The sequence below is a fragment of the Miscanthus floridulus genome, chromosome 4 (genome assembly GCF_019320115.1).
Source record: "Miscanthus floridulus cultivar M001 chromosome 4, ASM1932011v1, whole genome shotgun sequence".
NCBI lineage: Eukaryota > Viridiplantae > Streptophyta > Magnoliopsida > Poales > Poaceae > Miscanthus > Miscanthus floridulus.
In genome coordinates, this window is record NC_089583.1 from 93,503,486 (window position 1) to 93,524,795 (window position 21,310).

The 21,310-nt window shown below is 46.6% G+C and overlaps 1 protein-coding gene across 1 annotated transcript; it reads right to left on the minus strand.

Annotated features, from left to right (window-relative positions):
- Positions 1–20,291: 20,291 nt before the first annotated feature.
- Positions 20,292–21,092, minus strand: LOC136548833 (dehydration-responsive element-binding protein 1A-like). Its single transcript, XM_066540214.1, has one exon. It carries the CDS (start codon positions 21,090–21,092, stop codon positions 20,292–20,294), a length of 801 nt encoding a protein of 266 aa, XP_066396311.1.
- Between the last annotated feature and the right edge of the window lie 218 nt (positions 21,093–21,310).

Consider the following 21,310-nt stretch of genomic DNA (forward strand, 5'->3'; position numbering starts at 1 on the left):
CACAAGGGTTAGCAACAACATGTGATTGATCATTTGACCCATGTGATGAGCTCTCATTATTTTTAAGTTTCTTTGTAAATATTTTAATGAGAGAAGCTTGTTTTTCTAATAATTCATCATGAGATGCAAGTAGTGTCTCATGATTCAATTTAAGCTCATCAAGTGAAGATTTATAAGCATTATTTAATTTCTTATGTTCTTCACAAGAGTTCTTTAGAAATGAGTTTTCATTTTCTAATTTCAATGTTTTAGCTTTCTCATTTTCTAAAGACATGGTCATGCTAGCAAGTCTACTAACAAGCTCATCATATGAATCAACATGATCAACCACATTATCATTTGATACCTTGGTGTCACCTTGTGACATGAGACAATGTGGTGTAGTGGATGGGCTTGTAGTAGCATCATCATGGCTTGAGCATGAACCATCATCACCATCAAGTGTGCATGGGGTAGCATCATCACTTGCAACACTTGTGGCATCATCATCAACCTTGTCAAGTGAACTTGTAGTGGATTGATCATCATCATCCTCACTTGACAATGAGATGGAGCAATCTTCCACAATCACCAAATTGTGGTTATGCTCAACACACTCATGCGCCTCCTTCTTGGGCTCATCTTTCCAAATCCCACACACGTCTAAAAATATCATCATGTAAAGCACGTATTAGATAATAAAGAGCACGATGATCAAGTTGTAAGCAATCCTCTTGTGCTTGAGTTAGGTTGTCCTTATCCAAAGCATCACGAGAAAAACCAACAACAATGATCCACCATGCCTTGGGACCCAATTCACGGAAATGATCAAGCATATGACGTTTCCACCGTGCATAGTTTGTGCCATCAAAAATGTGTGTGTCACAAACAACCTCTAGCCCAAAGTTCGCCATCCTCTCGGGTCGGTGAAGACCACAAATGAGAGACCGGGCTCCGATACCACTTGAAGGGTCGAGATGGCGACTAGAGGGGGGGTGAATAGTCTTTTCTAAAACTTAATCACGTCGGCTAACCGATACAAGTGCGGAATTAAAACTATCGGTCTAGCCAAGACTATACCCCACTATATGTGTTCACTAGCACCTTGCAAAGATAACAATTATGCAACAAAGGTGCCGGACTAGCTAGAGCTCTCCTAAACAATTCTAGGAGCAAGGTTACACAAACCTATGCCACTAGTACTTTAAGCGACAAGGGAGCTCCTACACATGCTAGTAAGCAAAAGCACAAAGCTAACTAAGCTCACTAGCAATGCTCAATAACAAGGCAACCAATGCCTAATTAGAGAGCGCAAATACTTAGTTACACAAACTAAGCAATGTGACTAACAAGGTTACTAAAACCAAATTAGCCACGCAAGGGAGCTACTTCTATGCTACACAAGCAAGAAGGTAATTAGCAAGCTACACAAGCTATCTAATTACAAGAGCAACTACACAAGCTTAATATGTATAAAAGTAATTGCAAGCTTGTGTAACGGGGATGCAAACCAACAGGAAGAATAAGGTTGACACGATGATTTTTCTCCCGAGGTTCACGTGTTTGCCAACACGCTAGTCCCTGTTGTGTCGACCGCTCACTTGGTGGTTCGGCGGCTAATTAGCATCACCCGCTAAGCCCGCACGTCGGGCGCCGCAAGAACCTACCCCTTGAGTGAGGGTAGCTCAATGACACGCTTTACTAAAGTTGCTCTTCGCGACTCCCGCGGGGCGAGCACAAGTACCCCTCACAAGCACTTCTCCGGAGCGCCGCACAAGCTTCTTGCGCGCTTCGACGGAGACCACCACCAAGCCGTCTAGGAGGTGGCAACCTCCAAGAGTAACAAGCACCACCGGCTTGCAACTCGATCACCTAGTGCCACTCGATGCAACCTCACGATGCAATCGCACTGAATCGCTCACTCACACAATCGAATGATCACTATCAAGTATATGTGTGATGGAGGGCTCCCAAGCACTCACAAGCATAGACACTAAGTCTCTTGAGGTGCTCCACACCAGCCATGGCCGAGGGCCACTTCTATTTATAGCCCCAAGGGCTAAACTAGCCGTTACCCCTTCACTGGGCAACGGTCGGGCCGACCGGACGCTCCGGTCGTGTTGACCGGACGCTGGACCTCAGCGTCCGGTCGCCCATAGACGACCACGTGTCCCGGTTCCAACGGTCACTTAACCTGACTGGACGCAGCAGCACTCAACTGACCGGACGCTGAACCCCTAGCGTCCGGTTGTTTCCAGTAAGCTCCCAAGCATGACCGGACGCGTCCGGTCGAACGCGATCGGACGCAGCCAGCGTCCGGTCACTCTCCAGCTACTGCGTCACCGTACGTCAGCGCGACCGGACGCAGCCTGCCAGCGTCCGGTGCATTCAGATCCAGCGTCCGGTCAGTTGACCGACGCTGGCATCTTCGCGACCAACTCGTTTTCACTTCTAACTTCTTCACCCTTGCTCCAATGAGCTAACCACCAAGAATTTGCATCCGGCGCAATAGAAAATAGGCATTCCATTTTCCCGAAAGCGCCGAATCCCGTTGATGCAACACATGCACCAACACGATCAACAATGATATGATCCACTTCATATCATCACATGATCATATTGGTTCATCGATCTTGACTCTACTTGCTCTTCACCGTTGCCATCGTCCATCGGCGCCAAGTCTTGCTCAAGCTTCACCGCCACGCGGTCCATCACTCCAAAGCCTTTGACTTGCCCTTCACGCTTGCAACCGGTCCATCAAGCCAAGTCTTGTCTTGATCTTCTCCACCTTGATCACATGACTCAATGTCATGTCTCATGTGCATTTAAGCTCCTTCATCATCACATGTGTGAGCTTTGCAACATCTCCAAGCCATTTTCACCTCCATGGCATATGTTGCTCACACACATGTACCTGTGGACTAATCACCTGTGTATCTCACATAAACACAATTAGTCCACCTAAGTTGTCACTCAATTACCAAAACCAAACAAGGACCTTTCAAAGACGGTGGGTGCAACTCAAGTGGCTTTGTTGATGTGAAATTTAATTCACTTGTTGCAATGCTTCCTGTTTCATGTGGATAAAAAACTCAAGTCACATGAATGTCCCAAAAATATTAGCAGAAAAGGATAGTAGTAGCAGGACAGGTAAAAAAATGCTTTTGCTATCTCAAAACAAATGCTATCTCAAAACAAAAAAATGAAGATGGAATTGAAGACAAAAGAAACATCAAGATCAAATCCAACGAATCATATCTATCACATGACTACTCGGTAGGAAGATTCTAGCTTCACACACCCAGTCCTCCAGTCTGTTGGGTCAACCACCATGGTAGCTAACTACGCAAATCCTGATTCAGCCCAGTCTAGTATAGTGTAGTACCCGCCACCTCTTCTGGACAAATTTTAGAGCAACAGTACACTAGTCAACCACTTAACTATAGCAGCAGAATATTCTAAAACAAGAAAACCAGCCCAATAGTGTTTTGCCAGTTATTGAAGTTAACAACATTCTACCTTCTCTTAATCTCTCAGTCACATATTCATAATCACCTCGAGTCAAGATCACGAAAACAAATGTATCCACAAAGACTACCAAAGGATGCTAAACATAGCGCCCCAGCTCCCATAAAACAGACTAGCATGGTCCATGGCACCAATAACCTTCACTGAAGAAGACTTGAAGGTTTGGGGCTAACAAAAAGCTATCTCAAAACAAATGCTAGTAGCTCAAAAAATCTAAATATTGAACACTACTGTAGGACAAGTAAAAAAGCTATCTGCACTAGTAGCTGAATAAAAAGTTTATCTTCATACACTTTCTCACACTTGTGATACAAAGGAAATGCTTTTGGTTGGAACTTCTTAAGCCTTGGATGATCCTGACAAATGCAAACTAAAGTTAGCAGCATAGTAACAAGCTAAATTATCTAGCAAGTGAAATGATCTTACAACATACATCAATAGGTTTCTTCCATTTATCTGGTAAAGCATTGATCATGCACAAAGAATCATTCCAGCCAACCCCACTTTCCTTAATCCCTGCCCGAATGGCCTTGTAGTTTCCTTTAATGTCCTTCTCCTTGCCTTTCAAATGCTTTATGATACTTCTCCATCATTTAAATGACCAACCATTTTGGCCCTTAAACCTTTCATGATTGTGTTCTTGAAGTACATCAAGAAGTCCTTTCTCATAATTAAAGCTCCATGATGCTCTTGAGCTTTGTCCTTTAGTCATAGCTAGAGTTTACAAAAATAACATTCAAACACAACTGTAATAGTTTGGCAACATATAACATAACTTACATAGATAGGAAGTCATAAACATAGATGTCTTATACAATAGCACATTATTTATTACATAACACACTACAAAATAATCTTTATGCTCTATGACTTGACTGCTACTTCCTAAGCACGACTTTGATTATAGCGTTCCCACATTTACATGGCAATCTGATCTTTTAGGACATTTGTAGCATGGTCTTGTAAATTCAGCGACCGCACATCATTTTGATGATTATCATCTCCTTGTGGCAGATCAACATGATCAGATTCTGGTATATAAGTAGGTTGGTGATCTAGCCAATTCTCGTCATCATTTAGACATCTAATTATGTTATGAAATACAACGGCTGCTGCTGAAATTTTTATTTGAGATTCTATGGGATGATGTGTTCCCACTTTCAGAATTTGAAACATTTTCTTAAGAATCCCAATAGCCCCCTCAATATGGTTTCTAAGAAGTGCATGACGATGATTGAAAAGCTCTTTGTGATCAGCATATTCTCTTCTTCGAGATGAGCACCGCCGAAACTCAGCAATGTGATATCTAACTACTCAATAAGGCGCAAGGAATTGTGGTGCATTTGCGTACCCACCATCCACAAGAAAAAACTTTCCCTCAGGAACTTGAAAACCCTTGGAAATAGCTGATCGAAGAACTCCAGCATCTGAAGCAGACCCTTCCCACCCACAAGAGATAAATATGAAGTTCAGGTTGAAGTCACATGCTACCATAACATTCTGAGATAGTGTGCCTTTCCTATTCCTATATGGGGGGCTTTCTCTTCTGCAATTGTGATAGGCACATGTGTGCCGTCGATAGCACCAATACAATTATGTAAAAAAAATGGAACTTAAAAACAGAGCAAAATGTTGGAGAGACAGCAAGGTCTAGTGTTACGCCTCACCTGAAAAAAGGGCCAAAATCTAGGATCTGTAGCGATCTTGGGGTGAGTTTGGTTGGAAGTAGGAAGCTTCAGAAATCTATAGGTGAGAGTGGGAATGATATTGAAAACTGCCCTTATGTGCCTATGTACAGTTTCACCACTATGCTGAAATGCTTTCTTTAGTCTATCATTGCTAGCATTGTGTGAAATCATATACATAAACATCCCTAGCTCCTCCTCAACGGTAACACCTCGTGTGTCACGCAATAGACCCTCACGCCTAAGATAGTTACATGTCTCCTTAAATATTCGTGTCTCCATACAAAACTCAGATTTACACCAATTCTTGTGCCCCTCCAGAATTTCCTTCACCTTCTTAGCACCAGTATACTCGGAGGTATGCTCTGGCCTCTTCTCTTCATTCAGACATTCAAGTATTGCAGGAACAATAACAAGAAATAATTCATCATCATCTTCTTCTTATATCTGTATGAATTTCCTAATTTTCTCCTTCTTAGAGACCATTATCTAAAAGTTGCAAATAGAACCAAGCTGAGATATTAGCCTACTTGTGTATTTATAATAAAGTATGTGTTAGTACTTTATTTTTCTCTTTGAACCGAACAAGATCACAGGTAGCAGTACTAATTCTGCAAGCATGGGCAAACTAATAACATAGGCATGTCCACATATTCATAGTGTGACCCTTATATCTAACATTAGCATCAGCTTTATACCAGATGAGATATTGGCCTACTTATGTATTTATAATTGAAGCCTATGTTCCAAAATTACCTAATGCGTCTCTCTTCTAATTGTAAAAGTCGCATATGCCAACTTGTGACATACTGACCTTACGAACAATTAGGACTTGCTTAAAACATCACAGAAGCAAACGAAAGAAATGAGTAAACATAATTAATCTAATAAAAAGTGTTACTACTAACAGGCTACCCAAACAAATCGAAAAGCACTAACTGAACTGAACTGTAAATACTATTCTAAAAAGCCTAAATATTCAGAAGCTGCACATGAAGCACTTAAGAGCTAAGACAACTAGCAACCGATGGAAAACAAACAGCTACTACAAAGAAATCCCTGAACTGACTGAAAAACGAAGTCTGCAGCTGAGCTTTACCTGAACTCTCCACTGATCAGTTACTACTGACACTCTAAAATGCAGCTGCAGTGCGCTATCTGAAAAACAAAAACAGAGGAAACCTTGAGCCAAACAAAGAGCAGCAAGCTAGTCTGACAACCTCAACTGAACTGGAGTCATTAACCTAATGTTCAACTTAAAAAAAGAAGCAACCAGTCGCTGCAGCTAACAAGTGAAGGAAACAAATTGACAAGATTGCACCTAAGAAAAAACATAGAACAATAAAAGAGCACCAGTTGTGGCAAGAACCACCAGATCACCACACAATTCATGAGCACCAAGCAGTCTAAAAGAAACGTAGAACAGAGGAGGAGGCGTCGAACCTGTAGCTAGAGACCACGAGCAAGATGGCTGGCCGAGGATGTAGAATGTGCAGGCGGCACCTCAACGAGTGTGGCAGCGGTGGATGTGGGACGGAGCAGCGACTGGCGGCGTTCAAACCCTAGGCTCCATAGTGGCGCTCTGCGAGGAAGATGAAAAGAACATATGGCCTATGAACAGAAGGAGCAGAGATTGGAGGAGCACGAGTAGGAGAGGGTAGAGCTCGAACCATAGCCGCCATCCAGGAAGTGCCCAATCCAAGTCGGAGTAGGATCCGCCCGAATCAAAGTCGGAGCAGGATCCAGGAGTTGCGGCGGCGGCGACACGACGAGGGCCTGGGGCGACGACGGCTGGTTCAGGGATGGAGACGACGGCGCTCAAACCCTAGCCGCCATGCTTTCCTGGGCGACGCGACGCGACACAGGACGGGAGTAGCGAGCGAGGAGGGAGCGACGACCGACCGGGACGAAACAACACGAGCTCGGAGGCGTTTATTCTAAGCCGCGCGGATTGACGGGGTTGGGGTGGAAAAGGCACGGGCTTATTTTGACCCACGAGGTTTCCAAATGGTGTCGTGGATCACGACGGGGAGCAGCCCCGCGGGCCTCTCTCCACCCGCGGATCAGGCTGGGATCCCCGCGGGTACGCCCCTATCCAAAGGAGCCCTCAGTACACCAACCTTCACGCGCCGGAGTCGCCGGCCAAAACCACTGGTGCGTTCAAGCACTACGCGCGCCACCTTGGGCCGAAGAGGACGCCGAAGCCCGGCGCGTGTGGGCAGAGGATGTTCAAGACGGCCATGTCGGTGCTGTCCAAGATGCACGTGGCGGAGAGGTACAGCCAGCAGCAGTACTACTACCAGGCGGCGGCGGCTGCTGCCGAGGCGGTGCAGCCACCGTCGGTGAACCAGCTGCAGCACATGTTCTCGGAGCGCAAGCGGCGAGAGAAGCTCAAGGCCGTCCTTCCGCCTGGTTCCAAAGTACGTATACGATCGTGTGTGTATATGTCATGGCTGTGTGTCTGATCATACATGCATGCATGAGCTGCTTCTGACGAACGAGTTTCATTTGCTCCGTCGATCTTCTCTGTACGACACGCAGAAGGACAAGACGTCGATAGTGAAAATTTTACATTTTAGTCCTTTCTAAAAACTACTTCTACAAATAGACTCCTCATAAAACTTTTTTCATAAATAGACCAGCTCGGCGTTAAATAATAAAACGTCAAGATCTTCGTATGGACTGCGCCGAAGTCTGCCACGTCAATGCCAACGTGGCGTGTCCAGGCCAAACCTCGGCGTATGGTCAATCAACGCCGACATTCACACACCGGCGTTTAGTCCTCTCACGCCGAGATCTGGGCACTTTGAAACGCGAGACCGGCAATTTGCTTCCTGGCGACTTTCTGTTTGCGCGGGCAGGGACTTCGGCGATCTGCGCTGTCTATTGCCTTCGTGCATGCATAATCTTTCCTTCCATAATGACTGATTTGACCCTTCAACCATACAAAACTTTGCACATTTAGCCTGACGAGATAACTTGCTGCGCCTGATGACCTGACACTTAGATTAATCAAAATACTTGTTAATGATCTATTTATCTTGTTCACAGATTAACCTAGCCATTAGATATGTTTCAGGCTTTCATAGGCTAACAAACAAATCTATATCTAATATTAAAGAGGCAAAATTTCTCTCCACCTATTTTTTTCGTTGGCCAATCTGTTGCGAGTTGCTGACTCCTTGTCCTTTGCTGGATTGTTTTTTTTTTCCGTTTCCACTTCCCTCACGTTTAGTATCTTGACCATTTTTTCTTCTTTTTTTGAAACCTGTTATATTGTTATATAAACAGAAAAAAATAAATAATAATGATAGTATTATGTGTCTTTGATCTCTAATTTATCGTTTCCCAATAAATAGATATTTTTGTCACTAATCAATCTAGATCAGCAGATGGTACAACTATAACTAATCTAAAATAGTTTTGTCATCCAAGCTAATCTATATCTATATATTGATGCTTCTATACCTTAACAATATAAAAAAACGCCCAAAATTTTATCTTGTTTCTTCCTACACCCCTATCGGAATATGACTCATACGAGTTAAAATAGCTTCTAGCGATGATGAATACATGGTCTCATTCCAATACGTATTGGGTTACATCCTCCATATCTCATATTTGACCCGGACTTGTGACCCCCTCTACCAACTCGCATCTAGCGATGATGCAATGTTCGGTTCATATACATATTGGATTCCGTTGCAACGCACGTGTACTTTTGCTAGTAAGCTATAAAAGCTGATGTTGGGGGGAGGTGCCCCTAGCAGGGCACCCCGCCTGATGTTTGGCCTTTTCGGGCCCTCGCAACCTCTTCGCTGCCGCACTAACCCCTTGCGGCGAAGGTTTCCCCGTGTTCTCTTCTTTCAGGCATTCGCACGGGAGATGGCCGAGGCGAGGGTGATGCTTGATGGGAGAACACGAAGCCGGCGGAGGCCCAGAGGACCCTCGATGGGCTCTGTGACGAGCGAAAGGTTTCTCCAACGGTTTTCCAAAAAGTATTAGCCTATCATTAATTTATATTTAGTTGATTTGTTAATTATTTAAAAAGTTACTTTTTAAGATGTACATATACCTAAGATATACTTTCTCCCAGTGGCCAAAAGTATTGGGAGCACCAAATAAAGGTTTCTCCAACGGTTTTCCAAAAATCACTCCTAAAAGGATGAAGGTGATTTTACATGATCGCGAATTATTTCTAAATCACCCTAGCCACTTTTATACTTTGTTTCTCTCTTGTACATTTATATCAAGAACCCTGTCCTACTTCTTATTTTTTCCACGTCCTTCAACCTTACGTTGGCTTGATGGATGCGCGCGTATTTATCCGCACAACTGGGTCGATTTTTCCATGTGCCAACAAATTGGGAGGTGTGATTAGGAGTTGTTGGAGATATATTTTTTAATGTTGCTAAAATTATGGCATGGTAGATTGTTTTGGGAATTCTTAGAGATGCTCCGAATATACTTCCGCAGGTGTCCTTGTTCTCATCAAGAGAACTACTCAAGATCAAATATCTAACTTATTTTAATCTTCTAAAAATATTTTAAAAGTGTGCACAATATTTCTTTCGGCAAGTTAGTTAGCTTGCAGGAATACTCAACAAATTTGGGTATCTACGGATCTACCGAAAGCGTTAAGAGAGAAGAAGCTAGTGAGAAATCAAGAGATCAGGTTACGTACGTATCTCCTGGCCAATCCCAACCTGGAACAGCAAGTCGCCATGAAGCAAACCGATGCGCGAGTCGCCGGTTTTTGAAGTGACTGATGGTCGGCGGCGACTCGGCGTACATGAGGGTCGGCGTGGGATAACCACACGCCGAGGTCTCGTGGGGACAGGCCACGTTGGCTCTGAGTTGGTAGGTTGGTAGGCTTCGGCGTAGTCTGACACAATGCGGATACGAAGAACTCGGCGTTTTATTATTTAACGCCAAGCTTTAGTCTATTTTTGCAAAAAAAAAATCTGAGGAGTCTATTTATAGAAATAGTTTTTAGAAACCACTAAAATACAAAAATTTCACACGTCGATACTGATCAGGGCAAGGGAGTACGTGAGGTTGCTGGAGGCCGAGGTGGCTCGAGGAGAAGAACAAGTCGCTCGAGTCGCGGCTGACCCGCCGGCACGGCCGCCGCAAGGACGGCAGCAGTGGCGGCGACGACCACGACTCCGGCGAGACGACGAAGGTGCAGGTCGAGATAACCAGGGCGGTGAACGAAGAACTCTGCACGCTGAAGATAGCGGTGAGGTCGCCGCGGCCGCCGTCGTCGCCTAACATGACGGACGTGGTGGTCCGGACACTGCAGTGCCTGAAAGAGCAGATCGGGGATGGCGTCAGCCTGGTGGCAATGAGCACCAGCGGCGGCGGCGCTGGGCTTGGTACCGGAGTGAAGAACGCCTCTCCACGAGCTGTTGTCCTGACGATGCAAATCAAGGTATACTCCACTATCCAATATCTGTCTCACATGACATGATGATCGATCGTCTTAAGTCATGCATGCATCATTAATTGACGATGGATGATTAAGTCTGACATACATGCTAGAACTACTACCGGCTACAAAATAACTTATTCTGTAGCCACTTTGAAATACAATCATTATTATGTTAATTTATGAGATTATAGTAACTCCTTATTAAGTGATTGACTATAACGTTATGGTAAATATCCCCATGTGTTATAGTAACCCAACTATCATAAATATGTATTGACATTATCATAAATAGAGGTGCTACAGAATAACTTATTTTGTATTTTGTAGCTGGCTACTGAATATACTCTCCTTGTATATATATATATATATATATCAGGAAGATTATTTATCAGGAAGATTATTTAGTATCTGCTATGTACCAAAGTAAACCATGCATGCATGCAAGGCAACGTGTGAAAATGAAGACGACTTAAGGTAGAAAACTATGGCTAGCTAGGTACGCAGTAGTAGTACAGCAAGAAGGTAGGAGTTGTCGTGCACCAGGAAGGTTGATAAGAAATTACTGACTGACAAAGGCCCCGTTTAGACGCGAAAATTTTTGGCTTTTGGATACTGTAGCACTTTCGTTTGTATTTGGCAAAAATTATCCAATTATGGACTATTTAGGCTTAAAAGATTCGTCTCGCCAATTACGGGTAAACTGTGTAATTAATTATTCTTTTTACCTACATTTAATGCTCCATGCATGTACCGCAAAATTTGATGTGACGGGGAATCTTAAAAAATTTTGGATTTTGGGTGGCATCTAAACGGGGCCTAACTGCATGGCGCCGGCGGCGTATCTGAATTCTGACAGCGGCACTACCTGATCGTGAAAAGACTAACGGTGTCTCTCTTGTCGCTGTCGCTGGTGTCGCAGTCGCGGGAAAACCGGTCGCCGGAAACCGACTGGGAGGAGCAACCGGTCAAGGACGTCGTGGCGGCGCCGAGCTAAATCTCGGCGCTAGGGACGCTGTTGCCGAGACGTGTTAGCTCGGCGCCAGGATCGATGACGCCGAGCTAAGGGTTCAGATTCTGAAATCTTTCCGTCAAAGACGTATTTATGAAAAACTTTCAAAAAAGGATTAAAAAGTAAAAAATTCAGGTGTATCGCCCCCGAATCACATGAAGGATCGAAATTGTAATCTTGATATGGACGGCTGTTTTGCAGGCGGCGAACTGTGATCAACTATATGATATACGCGAGTATTTTTGTACAGGTTGGTGCTCCCCTTAGTAGTGATACTTTACGTCTGATTGCCAAAAAAAAATGTTTACTACCCGCTATTTCAACCCGACTGTTAGGGACGCCCTAAGAGGAAAGAAAAGTCTTCCTTGACAGTAATATCTTGTAGTACCAAGATGAAAAATCAAGTGGACGTCTCGCGTCCCCGAGATCCATCCACCCGATAGCGACATTACCAGGTGCTGAGGCCCGAAACCGAGACCACCCACCAAGTCCAATCCAGCATCCCGGGGGCAACCCCCGGTATCACAAAAAGGCCGGGAAGCTCCCGCACCTGAACCGCGTGCGGCGAGCCAGCCAACCCGAGTCGCACCAGTCCTGATCCCACTTGCCATTTTTGCCAGAAAGAAAAGATGGCGACTCGTGTTGACTTCCTGGGGAAGCGGACAAAATCCTACTTTTTGGGCGTTCGGATCGATCAATCAATCCCGCCTGCCAAAGTCGTGGGAGGTTGTGCTACTCATCGTCCGTCCCATAACCCGCGGCCATCAATGCGGAAAGGTGGGGTTTTAACACGAAAAGGCGAACAGTCTCTCGGGTCGGGTCGTCGTCAGCGTCAGCTCGCATCCTTGCTGGCCCCGTGCACTCGGCGGCCAACCGATCCGATCCCCAGCTGCAGCTTTGCTCTCTGCTGCTCTGCTTGTGGTGGTAGCTTGCCGTTTGGGATGGTCAAGGGGGCGCCTAGCGGCGATGGGAGATGGGCGATGGCGACGCTGCGGTGCGTCCGCCGCGGCAGCGACGCGAACGGGCGGTCCCAGCTTATCCGTCCGCTCCGTTTACACACGCTTTTGGGCTTTTGGCATCGGCCGTGGGTGGTTATCTCCAGCACCTGCAACTGGATGGTACGAACTACGAACTACGAAGGGGGAGGTATCCTACACCTAGTACTACTAATCTGTACTTATATGCTTTGTTTAAGCAAAACTGGCTTTTCTTTATTCGGTTCTTTGAACCATCGAATACACTTTCGGCCCAAGTTGATTGTCTTGTTTAATCAGGGATGCTTGTATAGATAGACCAACAATGTACAGATAAACAGAGATGAGAGTTACATAATACTTACTGTGATGTTTTGGACCTCCAGTACTTGTGGATACCACGTGTGACGCCCGGTTTAATTGCACTTCTGTAATTCAATTCCCCCCCCCCCCCCCCCCCCCCCCCCCCCCCGAATTAATCGATCGCATAGGCCTGCTGAACATGGCTGAGGCGTCAGCAGGAGCTGGAGCCGACAGAGAACCGCAGGCGTGCAGCACTAAATTTATACTATTTTATTGCTCTTTCCATGGACGAGTCCAAAAATGGTATTAAAAAAACCCGACGGGTTGCTCTCGTCCACTCGTTCGTCCGTTTCCCATCGAGAGGCTTCTATCCTCATCTGCACATGCCCGCACCATTAGAAAGATCGATCCTTCTCTTCTCTTCAAGATCTCGCCCCCTAAGTAGGCATGGCTGCAGACGACAGGATGCGCCGCCATAGCCGACAGATGCGTGGAGGCAGCAAGATTGGAAACCCCACGGTGGGATCCGCTGCCTCGTGAAGTCGGGCTGCGGCAGACGATGCCGCATCCTCTGCCTGTCCACCGCACCGGATTGCTCGTACTCTCGCATCCTCCCCTTCCTCATCGAAGCTCCTTCTGTCACCAGAGAAGAATCCATGGGAGAGCCCCATCTCGGCCTAGATCCAGCCACATTCGCTCTCGTATCTCCTTCCCCGTTCATCTTCCCCTTTCAGCTATCATCTATGTTCTCTTCGGCGGCAGCAGTTCGGAGTGGTGGGCGACCACGCGCTGTGGCGGCCCGGCGCACGAGCAGGCGGCGGAAGCGACCCCAGCGCAGTAAGCGCGCGTAAGCGGCTGAAAGCTCTAGTTTGGTTTTGGTGAATTGATGAAACCCTAAGTGCTAACCTAGTTTATCAAGTGATCATGACATAGGTAGCACACTTCAAGTAGAAGAAGCTAATGAAGATCATAGCATGACAATGGTGATGGCATGGCGATGATCAAGGGCTTAAACTTGAAATGAAGAAAGAGAAAAACAAAAAGCTCAAGGCAAAGGTATAAACCATAGGAGCTATTTTGTTTTAAGTGATCAAGACACTTAGAGAGTGTGATCACATTTAGGTTTGATAGCCGTACTATTAAGAGGGGTGAAACTCGTATCGGAATGCGGTTATCAAAGTGCCACTAGATGCTCCAACTCATTACATATGCATTTATGATCTAGTAGAGTGCTAACACCCTTAAAAATATTTGTGAAAATATGCTAACACATGTACACAAGGTGTTTACAGGGTTGAGATGGGTTTGGGTCTCGGCGCTTTTGGAAAAATGAAATGTCTATTTTCTATTGCGCCGGATGCAAAATTCTTGGTGGTTGGCACATTTGAGCAAGGGTGAAGAAGTTATAATTGAAATGGAGTTGGTCGAAATGATGCTGGCGTCGGTCTACTGACCGGACGCTGGGTCACTTAGCGACCGGACGCTGAAAGGCTACGTCCGGTCGAGCTGTCAGACGGCATAGTGGCTAGGGTTGAGCACCGGACGCTGGCTGCGTCCGGTCAAGGTGGACCGGACGCGTCCGGTCGAAAAACATGCCTTGGGGAGCTTACTGGAAACGACCGGACGCTGGGGCTTCAGCGTCCGATCAGTTTTGACCAGAGCGACCGGTCAGCTTCGTAGCCGTTGAAATCTGACGAACAGCGTTTGAAGCTGGTGACACGTGGCATCCATCGGGCAACCGACGCTGAGGGCCAGCGTCCGGTCAATATGACCAGAGCGTCCGGTCAGAGCGCAGAGTACCCAGTGAAGGGGTACAACGGCTCTATTTCGTGGGGGCTTCTATTTAAGCCCCATGGCCGACTGTGGCTCACATCTTTGGCCATTTTCATTGACATAGCAACCTTGTGAGCTAAGCCAAAACCCTCCCACTCATCTACATCATTGATTCATCATCATAGTGAGATTGGGAGTGATCCAAGTGTATTGCTTGAGTGATTGCATCTAGAGGCACTTAGTGATCGTGTTTCGCTGCGGATTTCGCTTGTTACTCTTGGTGGTTGCCGCCACCTAGACGGCTTGGAGCAACGAGGACTTTGTTTTTCCTTTGGCCGTACTATTAAGGGGGGTATGAACAGGTAGCTTGACCTAGTTGAGTCTAGTGAGTTAGGTGTGGTGCACACTTATTAAAACTAGCTCTAGGTAGCTCCCATGAATGCCTAAGATCCTTTGGAGCAAACTTTATTCACATATGATCGAGAGTTAGAAGTGAATGAAGGGTCAAATGCTGACCGGACGCTGGCCCCGGTGCGACTGGACGCTGGCCGCAGAGTCTGATCAATTCATTTGATCAGCAGTCTACGTTCGGTGCGACTAGACGCTGGAGAGGTCAAGTGACCGGACGCTGAAAGGCAGCGTCCGGTCGACTCCAGTAAGGTTCCAGAGAAGGGAATCTGCGACCGGACGCGTCCGGTCAGTACTGACCGGACCCTGAGGGTTCAGCGTCCGGTCGAGTCCAGTAAGGTTCCAGTAAGGGTTTTATGCGACCGGACGCGTCCGGTCAGTGCTGACCGGACCCTGCCAGCGTCCGATCAACTCATTTTTACTGGTTCGCGAGTTGAACTGACCGGAGCGTCCGGTCACCCCGTAGAAGCTCATAACGGTTCGTTTTTCAGGCTGCCTTATAAATAGAAGCTCCACTCGTATGTGGAGTCACTTTTGCTCATTCCAACAGCTGATAAACACGTTTGTGAGTGCCAAGAAGAGCAAGGTCCTAGTGAGGTGATTGAGATTTGAGAATCCAAGAGATTAGCCTCATTAGTGAATCAAGAGTAGCCAAGTGTGCATCCATCTTCTCATTAGGCTTCGCGTGGTCAAGTGAGAGTTCGTGCTTGTTACTCTTGGTGATCGCCATCACCTAGATGGCTTAGTGGTGATTGGGAGCTTGGTGATCACCCGACAGAGCTTGTGGGTGACCCAACTCAAGTTGTGAGCGGCTTTGGGTGATTCGCCGCGACGGAGTGTCGAAGAATCAACCCGTAGAGAGCACTTGATCCTTGCGTGGATCAAAGGGGAGCTACACCCTTGCGCGGGTGCTCCAACGAGGACTAGTGGGGAGTGGCGACTCTCCGATACCTCGGCAAAACATCGCCGCGTTCCTCTCTCTCTTTACTTTGAGCATTTACTTTGAGTATTTACTTTGAGCAATTCAATACTTGTCTTTACATTCATAGAATTGCCATGCTAGAGTAAGTTTGAAACATAGGTTGCAAGTTCTTTGTGCGTTAATTTAATAGAAACACTTTTCTAGGCACAAAGGGTTAATTGGGCTATCTGTAGGATTTGATTATTGCAAGAAAATTTAAAATTAGCCCAATTCACCCCCCCTCTTGGGCATCTTGATCCTTTCACACGGCACGACAGGTGGGGTGGGCGGCACGGCTCGGGCTCGGGGACTGGCGCGGGGTCTGACGCGGGCGCGGGCGGCCAGGCGAGGGCGAGGGCGTCCTAGGGCGGGAGAGGGCGACGGCGGCGGCGCCATAGATTTAAATAGTGGGCTATAGCAACGCTATAGCGCCGCTATAGCCTCTGGTGAGAGCTCCCGCTACGCTATTTCTATTTTTCCGCTATGTCATTTATAACTACTATATTATGCTTTAACATCGCTAAATTGATTAGCTGTGACTTTAAAATAGCGCTGCTATTTCAACTTTAGCTTTTAGAGTGACAATCTACTTATTATATATTTATCTTTTGCTGTTAAGTTGATCTTTTAGAAAATTGAACACTTGAGGCTCACAAATTGTGCTATAATGCCATATTAAATAATATTCCCTAGACTCCTAAAATCTTGAAAACATATTTGTGTTTAGTAATTTTCATGATTCTTGTATTTTTATGAAATAATTACTTGATTTTTTATGGTTTTCTTAAAACCGCTATCTGTCATAGCTTCGCTATAGCTTCGCTATAGCTTTATAGCTTCTGGAAAAAAATACCGCTATTTGCAATAGTCCGCTATTTGCAATAGCCCGCTATTTGCAATAGCCCGCTATTTGCAATAGCCCGCTATTTGCAATAGCCCGCTATTTGCAATAGCCCGCTATTTTAAACCTTGGGCGGTGCGCTGCGCTGCTCTAGCGGGCGCTGGCGGTGCGAGAGATAGGGAGAGGAAGAGAGAAAAGATTGGGGCCATACGTAACACAGGCTTGACGCAAGTAACCACGGCGCCGAGCTCGACGCTAAGGAACCGTTTGGCCGGGCTCCTGCCGGCTCCGGCACTGTAGCAGGGTGTCGGCCGCTGGGCGGTCGACAGGAGGCTGCAGGAGCCGGAGTCAGCGGAGCTCGAATTTTTGGCTCCGGCTGCTGCGACCGCGTCTGTGAGTGGGGAGGAGAGGAGAGAGAAAAAGGGCTTCGATGAACAGTGAAATACATATAGATGAACAATGATTTCGGCGCAGGAGCCGGAGCCGCCCGCAGCCAGCCAAACGGGTCCTAAGATCTACGGCACCGAGCTAACTGCTAAGTCACCGCCACGTTAGCGTTGAGCCCAAGAGCTCGACGCCAGCAACGATGGCGCCGAGCTGTATAAGATCGGTGTCAGCAAAGATGGCGCCGAGATAATGGTCTATATTTTAAATTGTTAGCTCCAGAGACATATTTATGAAAAATTTTCAAAAAAGAGAGCTAAAAAAAATTCGGGCCTGGCGCCGTCGGTGGTGCGGAAAAGCAGTACGGCTTTGGGTCACGCCGTCTGGCCAGGCTCGTCGCTCGGGATGCTTCGTTAAGTTTTTTATTAGGCATCCTCCGCTAAAAACTGGACCATAGCGCAGAGCTGCAGACATCTTTGGGTGTCATCTTTGGGTGTGTGTTCGTGAAATTTGAGAATTTAGCTATTGTAGTACTTTTGTTTTTATTTAGTAATTAGTGTTCAATCATGAACTAATTAGGCTCAAAACGTTCGTCATGGACTAATTAGGCTCAAAATGTTCGTCTCGCGATTTCCAACCAAACTGTGCAATTAGTTTTTTTTCGTCTACATTTAATGCTCTATACACGTATCGCAAGATTCGATGTGATGACTACTATAGCACTTTTTGGAAAACTTTTTGGAAACTAAACACAGTCTTTATGTAGGGGTATTTTCGTCATTTGTCTGAAGCATTGGTTTTCTCCCCTATCCTAAACGTGCAAATAATAAAATTGGACGGAGGGAGTATCTGTGTGGATAGCAGAGTTGGCGATACTGCTCCTGTATTGCAGTTTATGGGGCGTTTAGATGCAAAATTTTTTGGGTTTTGGCTACTGTAGTATTTTCGTTTGTATTTGGCAATTAGTGTCTAATTATGGACTGATTAGGTTCGAAAGTTTCGTCTCGCGATTTCTCACCCAACTGTGTAATTAGTTTTGTTTTTCGTATACATTTAGTACTCCATGCATGTACCGCAAGATTCGATATGACACTTTGGGTTGAAAATTTTTGAAATCTAAACAGGGCCTCAGTTGAAGTGTTGAACAGGTACGCAGAGGTTAGCTTGTCACTTGGGTCGTACTTGAGCAGTTGACCCTTTGGAGAAACGATGCCTTTGATAGGCCGCCGTCCAATAATAAATTCAAGAAGTGTAAGTACAAGCGACTGACGTACTGATGACTAGTACTCTTTGGGCTTAAATTATTGCCTCATTAAAGTCAAATTTTTTTTGGTCAGACTCGCCTGTCCGTAGGATGCAGTTGTGGTGATCGTCATAGACTGATGCTGAGCATTCGACATACCATGAGAAAGGACCGGGTTCATTTTTTTTTCTTCTCGATCACACACAAAAAAAAAATTACACGTCTTTATATTACGATAGAGGAAAAGTTCAATACAACATGCCTTCATGGCGTCTTAGACGATCATAAGAGATATACATAGATGCTCGGACCCTTCCTAGTGTATTGAAAACTATGATGTTACCGAATTGCGACATGGGCTATGAGGCTAACTCACAAAAGTGCAGTCAACAAATCACGGGACTCGTCCAAATAAAACTCCAAACTTTTCATATCTATATACGAGTTAGAACAACGACCACAGTGAGCATTCGAGCTGGAATGGAGTCCTAGACTATCCAAATGATCAGGCAACAAGTTATGTCTCTGCTGTAGCATATGAACACATTTGCTATAGTAGATATAAAATGAAAGATATACTACAAATGGTCATTATTACTGTTTTTATGATATGTTGATATCTAAGGAAGTTTCTCGGCTCGATCAAACCCGCTTGTCCAACCTGTGGCAGGTGGTTCCCCTCCCCTTCCCTCCGCTGCGTCAATCAATGCGAAAAGGCGACCTTTTTTTTAAAGCCAAAAGGTGATCTATCGGTTCGTCGTCCGGTGCGCGTCCGCTCACATCCACGCTGGCCGTGCGCCCGTACCCTCGGCGCCCCACGGATCTCTCACTGTGCTGCTCGCGGTGCAGAGTCCAGTCGCCGTTTGGGCGCCGCCCGCCCATCCGCGGCCTCGATGCGCAGCGATGGCGACGTCGCGACTCGAGAGACGGTGAGAACGGGCAACGGTGTACTATCTTTTCTATCTCGTCTCTTCGGGGACTTTTTGAGTCCCCGGTCACTTGATTAGAGTATGGGAGCCGTTCAAAGTTGTGGAAGTCCGATCAGGTCCAGTTGCTGCGGCTGACGCTGACGGGATGGATGAATGCTTTGCATGTAACCTGAACATTAATTTTTTTTAATGCTGCCGGTGCTAATCTGGTAGGGGATTAGCTGCAAGTGGAAGGTATAAAAAAATGTAATCTGTATCCTAGTACTAGTACAAGGGGAACGTATCCTAGTACTAGTACAGTAATCTGTATAAAAAACTGTTTTTCTTTATTCGGTTCTTTGAACTAAATGCACTTTCGGCCCAAGTTGGATTATGCTACTACTTAGCTTAATCACCTACCACTTCATGGACTATGATACACAGACGCAACATGCTTCTTTTTAACGTATGGGACCTCCAATACTGTTGGGTGCAGGATTATATATTTGGGCACCTCCCGAGCTCCAGTCACCCTTATTTTAGTGTGTACAACAGTACAAGTGACACGTTCAGATGGTCCAAAAAAATATTCGTCCTGTTCGCTTGGCTTATAAGCCATATTTTTTAGTCAACGAACAATACTTTTTTTACAATAAATCAGTCAACAGTCCTTTCAGTCATGGCTTATCAGCAAGGGAATAGAACAATTATCAGTGCAAAAACGTGCAGCACTGTTACGGGAACCGAGACAAAAATAATCACCGCATGCGCAAAAGCTGTGATCAGAGATGTTACAGCTGTAACGGTGGCTTTTCTGATTGGTATACTGCCAATCGCGCCTGTACTTTAGCAGTGTCAATGTCACACTGGACTGGATACCAGCTGCACAAACAAACGATGAACAACAAGCCATTGCAGGAAACGGATGTACGTATGCGAGTAATCGAGTACCATGATGATTGAACTGAAATCCCCCACCTCAACCATGACGTCGTCGCAGAACGCGGTGGTGACTGTGGGCGGTGGCTCCATGAGCATCGCCTGCGCCAAGCTCGCATTGTACAGGTCCCAGCTCATGTCATTGAACACGTCCAGTTCGAACGCCGGTGAATCCTCGGTAGCCGAAGACGACTCCTCGGCTTCGTCGTCATCGCTCGCCGGGGATGACGACGTCGAGGACGCGGCCGAGCGCGCGTCGTCCACCTCCGCGGCCGCCCCTTCGCGTCGCAGGAAGCTCTCCACGGCCTCCGCCACGGCGCGGCGGACGTCGGCGATGCTGGCGTACGACGAGGCCGAGGCCGGCACGGCGAGCAGCCACACCGAGTCTGCGAAGTTGAGGCAGCACGCGCCGCCGGCGATGGCGAGCATGGCGGCGTCGTGAGCGCCGGCCGTGACGTCCGCGGTGTCGAAGGTGCCGAGCCAGAGCCTGCAGCCGCGCCGCCCCGGCACGCGCACCTCGCAGACCCACCGCCCGGCGTTGCCCCGGCGCCGGACGCCGCGGAACACCGGGTGCCGCGTCTCCCGGAACTTGGTGCGCCCCGCGGGGCGCTTCGGCGGCGACGTCCACACTGTCTGGTGGTGCTCCAGCGAGGTGGAGGAGGCCGAGGGCGAGCTGCACGGCGAGCCGGACTCGGCGCACGTCTCCTTCTTGATTGGGCACATCTTGGCTAGCTCGATTTTCCTTCGCTTCAAGGTGGTGTTGATCTGCGTTGCTGCTGCAGTGCTGCTTGAACTTTGTCTTGGGTGTTTTTTGCGATGCGGATGGTGGGATTTGCGGGCGCATATTTAGCTTTTTTTTTATTTTTAACATTTTTTAAACTAATTTTAAATTTATCACTGTTTTTTTTCTTCAAAACTAACATTTTTGGTCGCGTCTATTT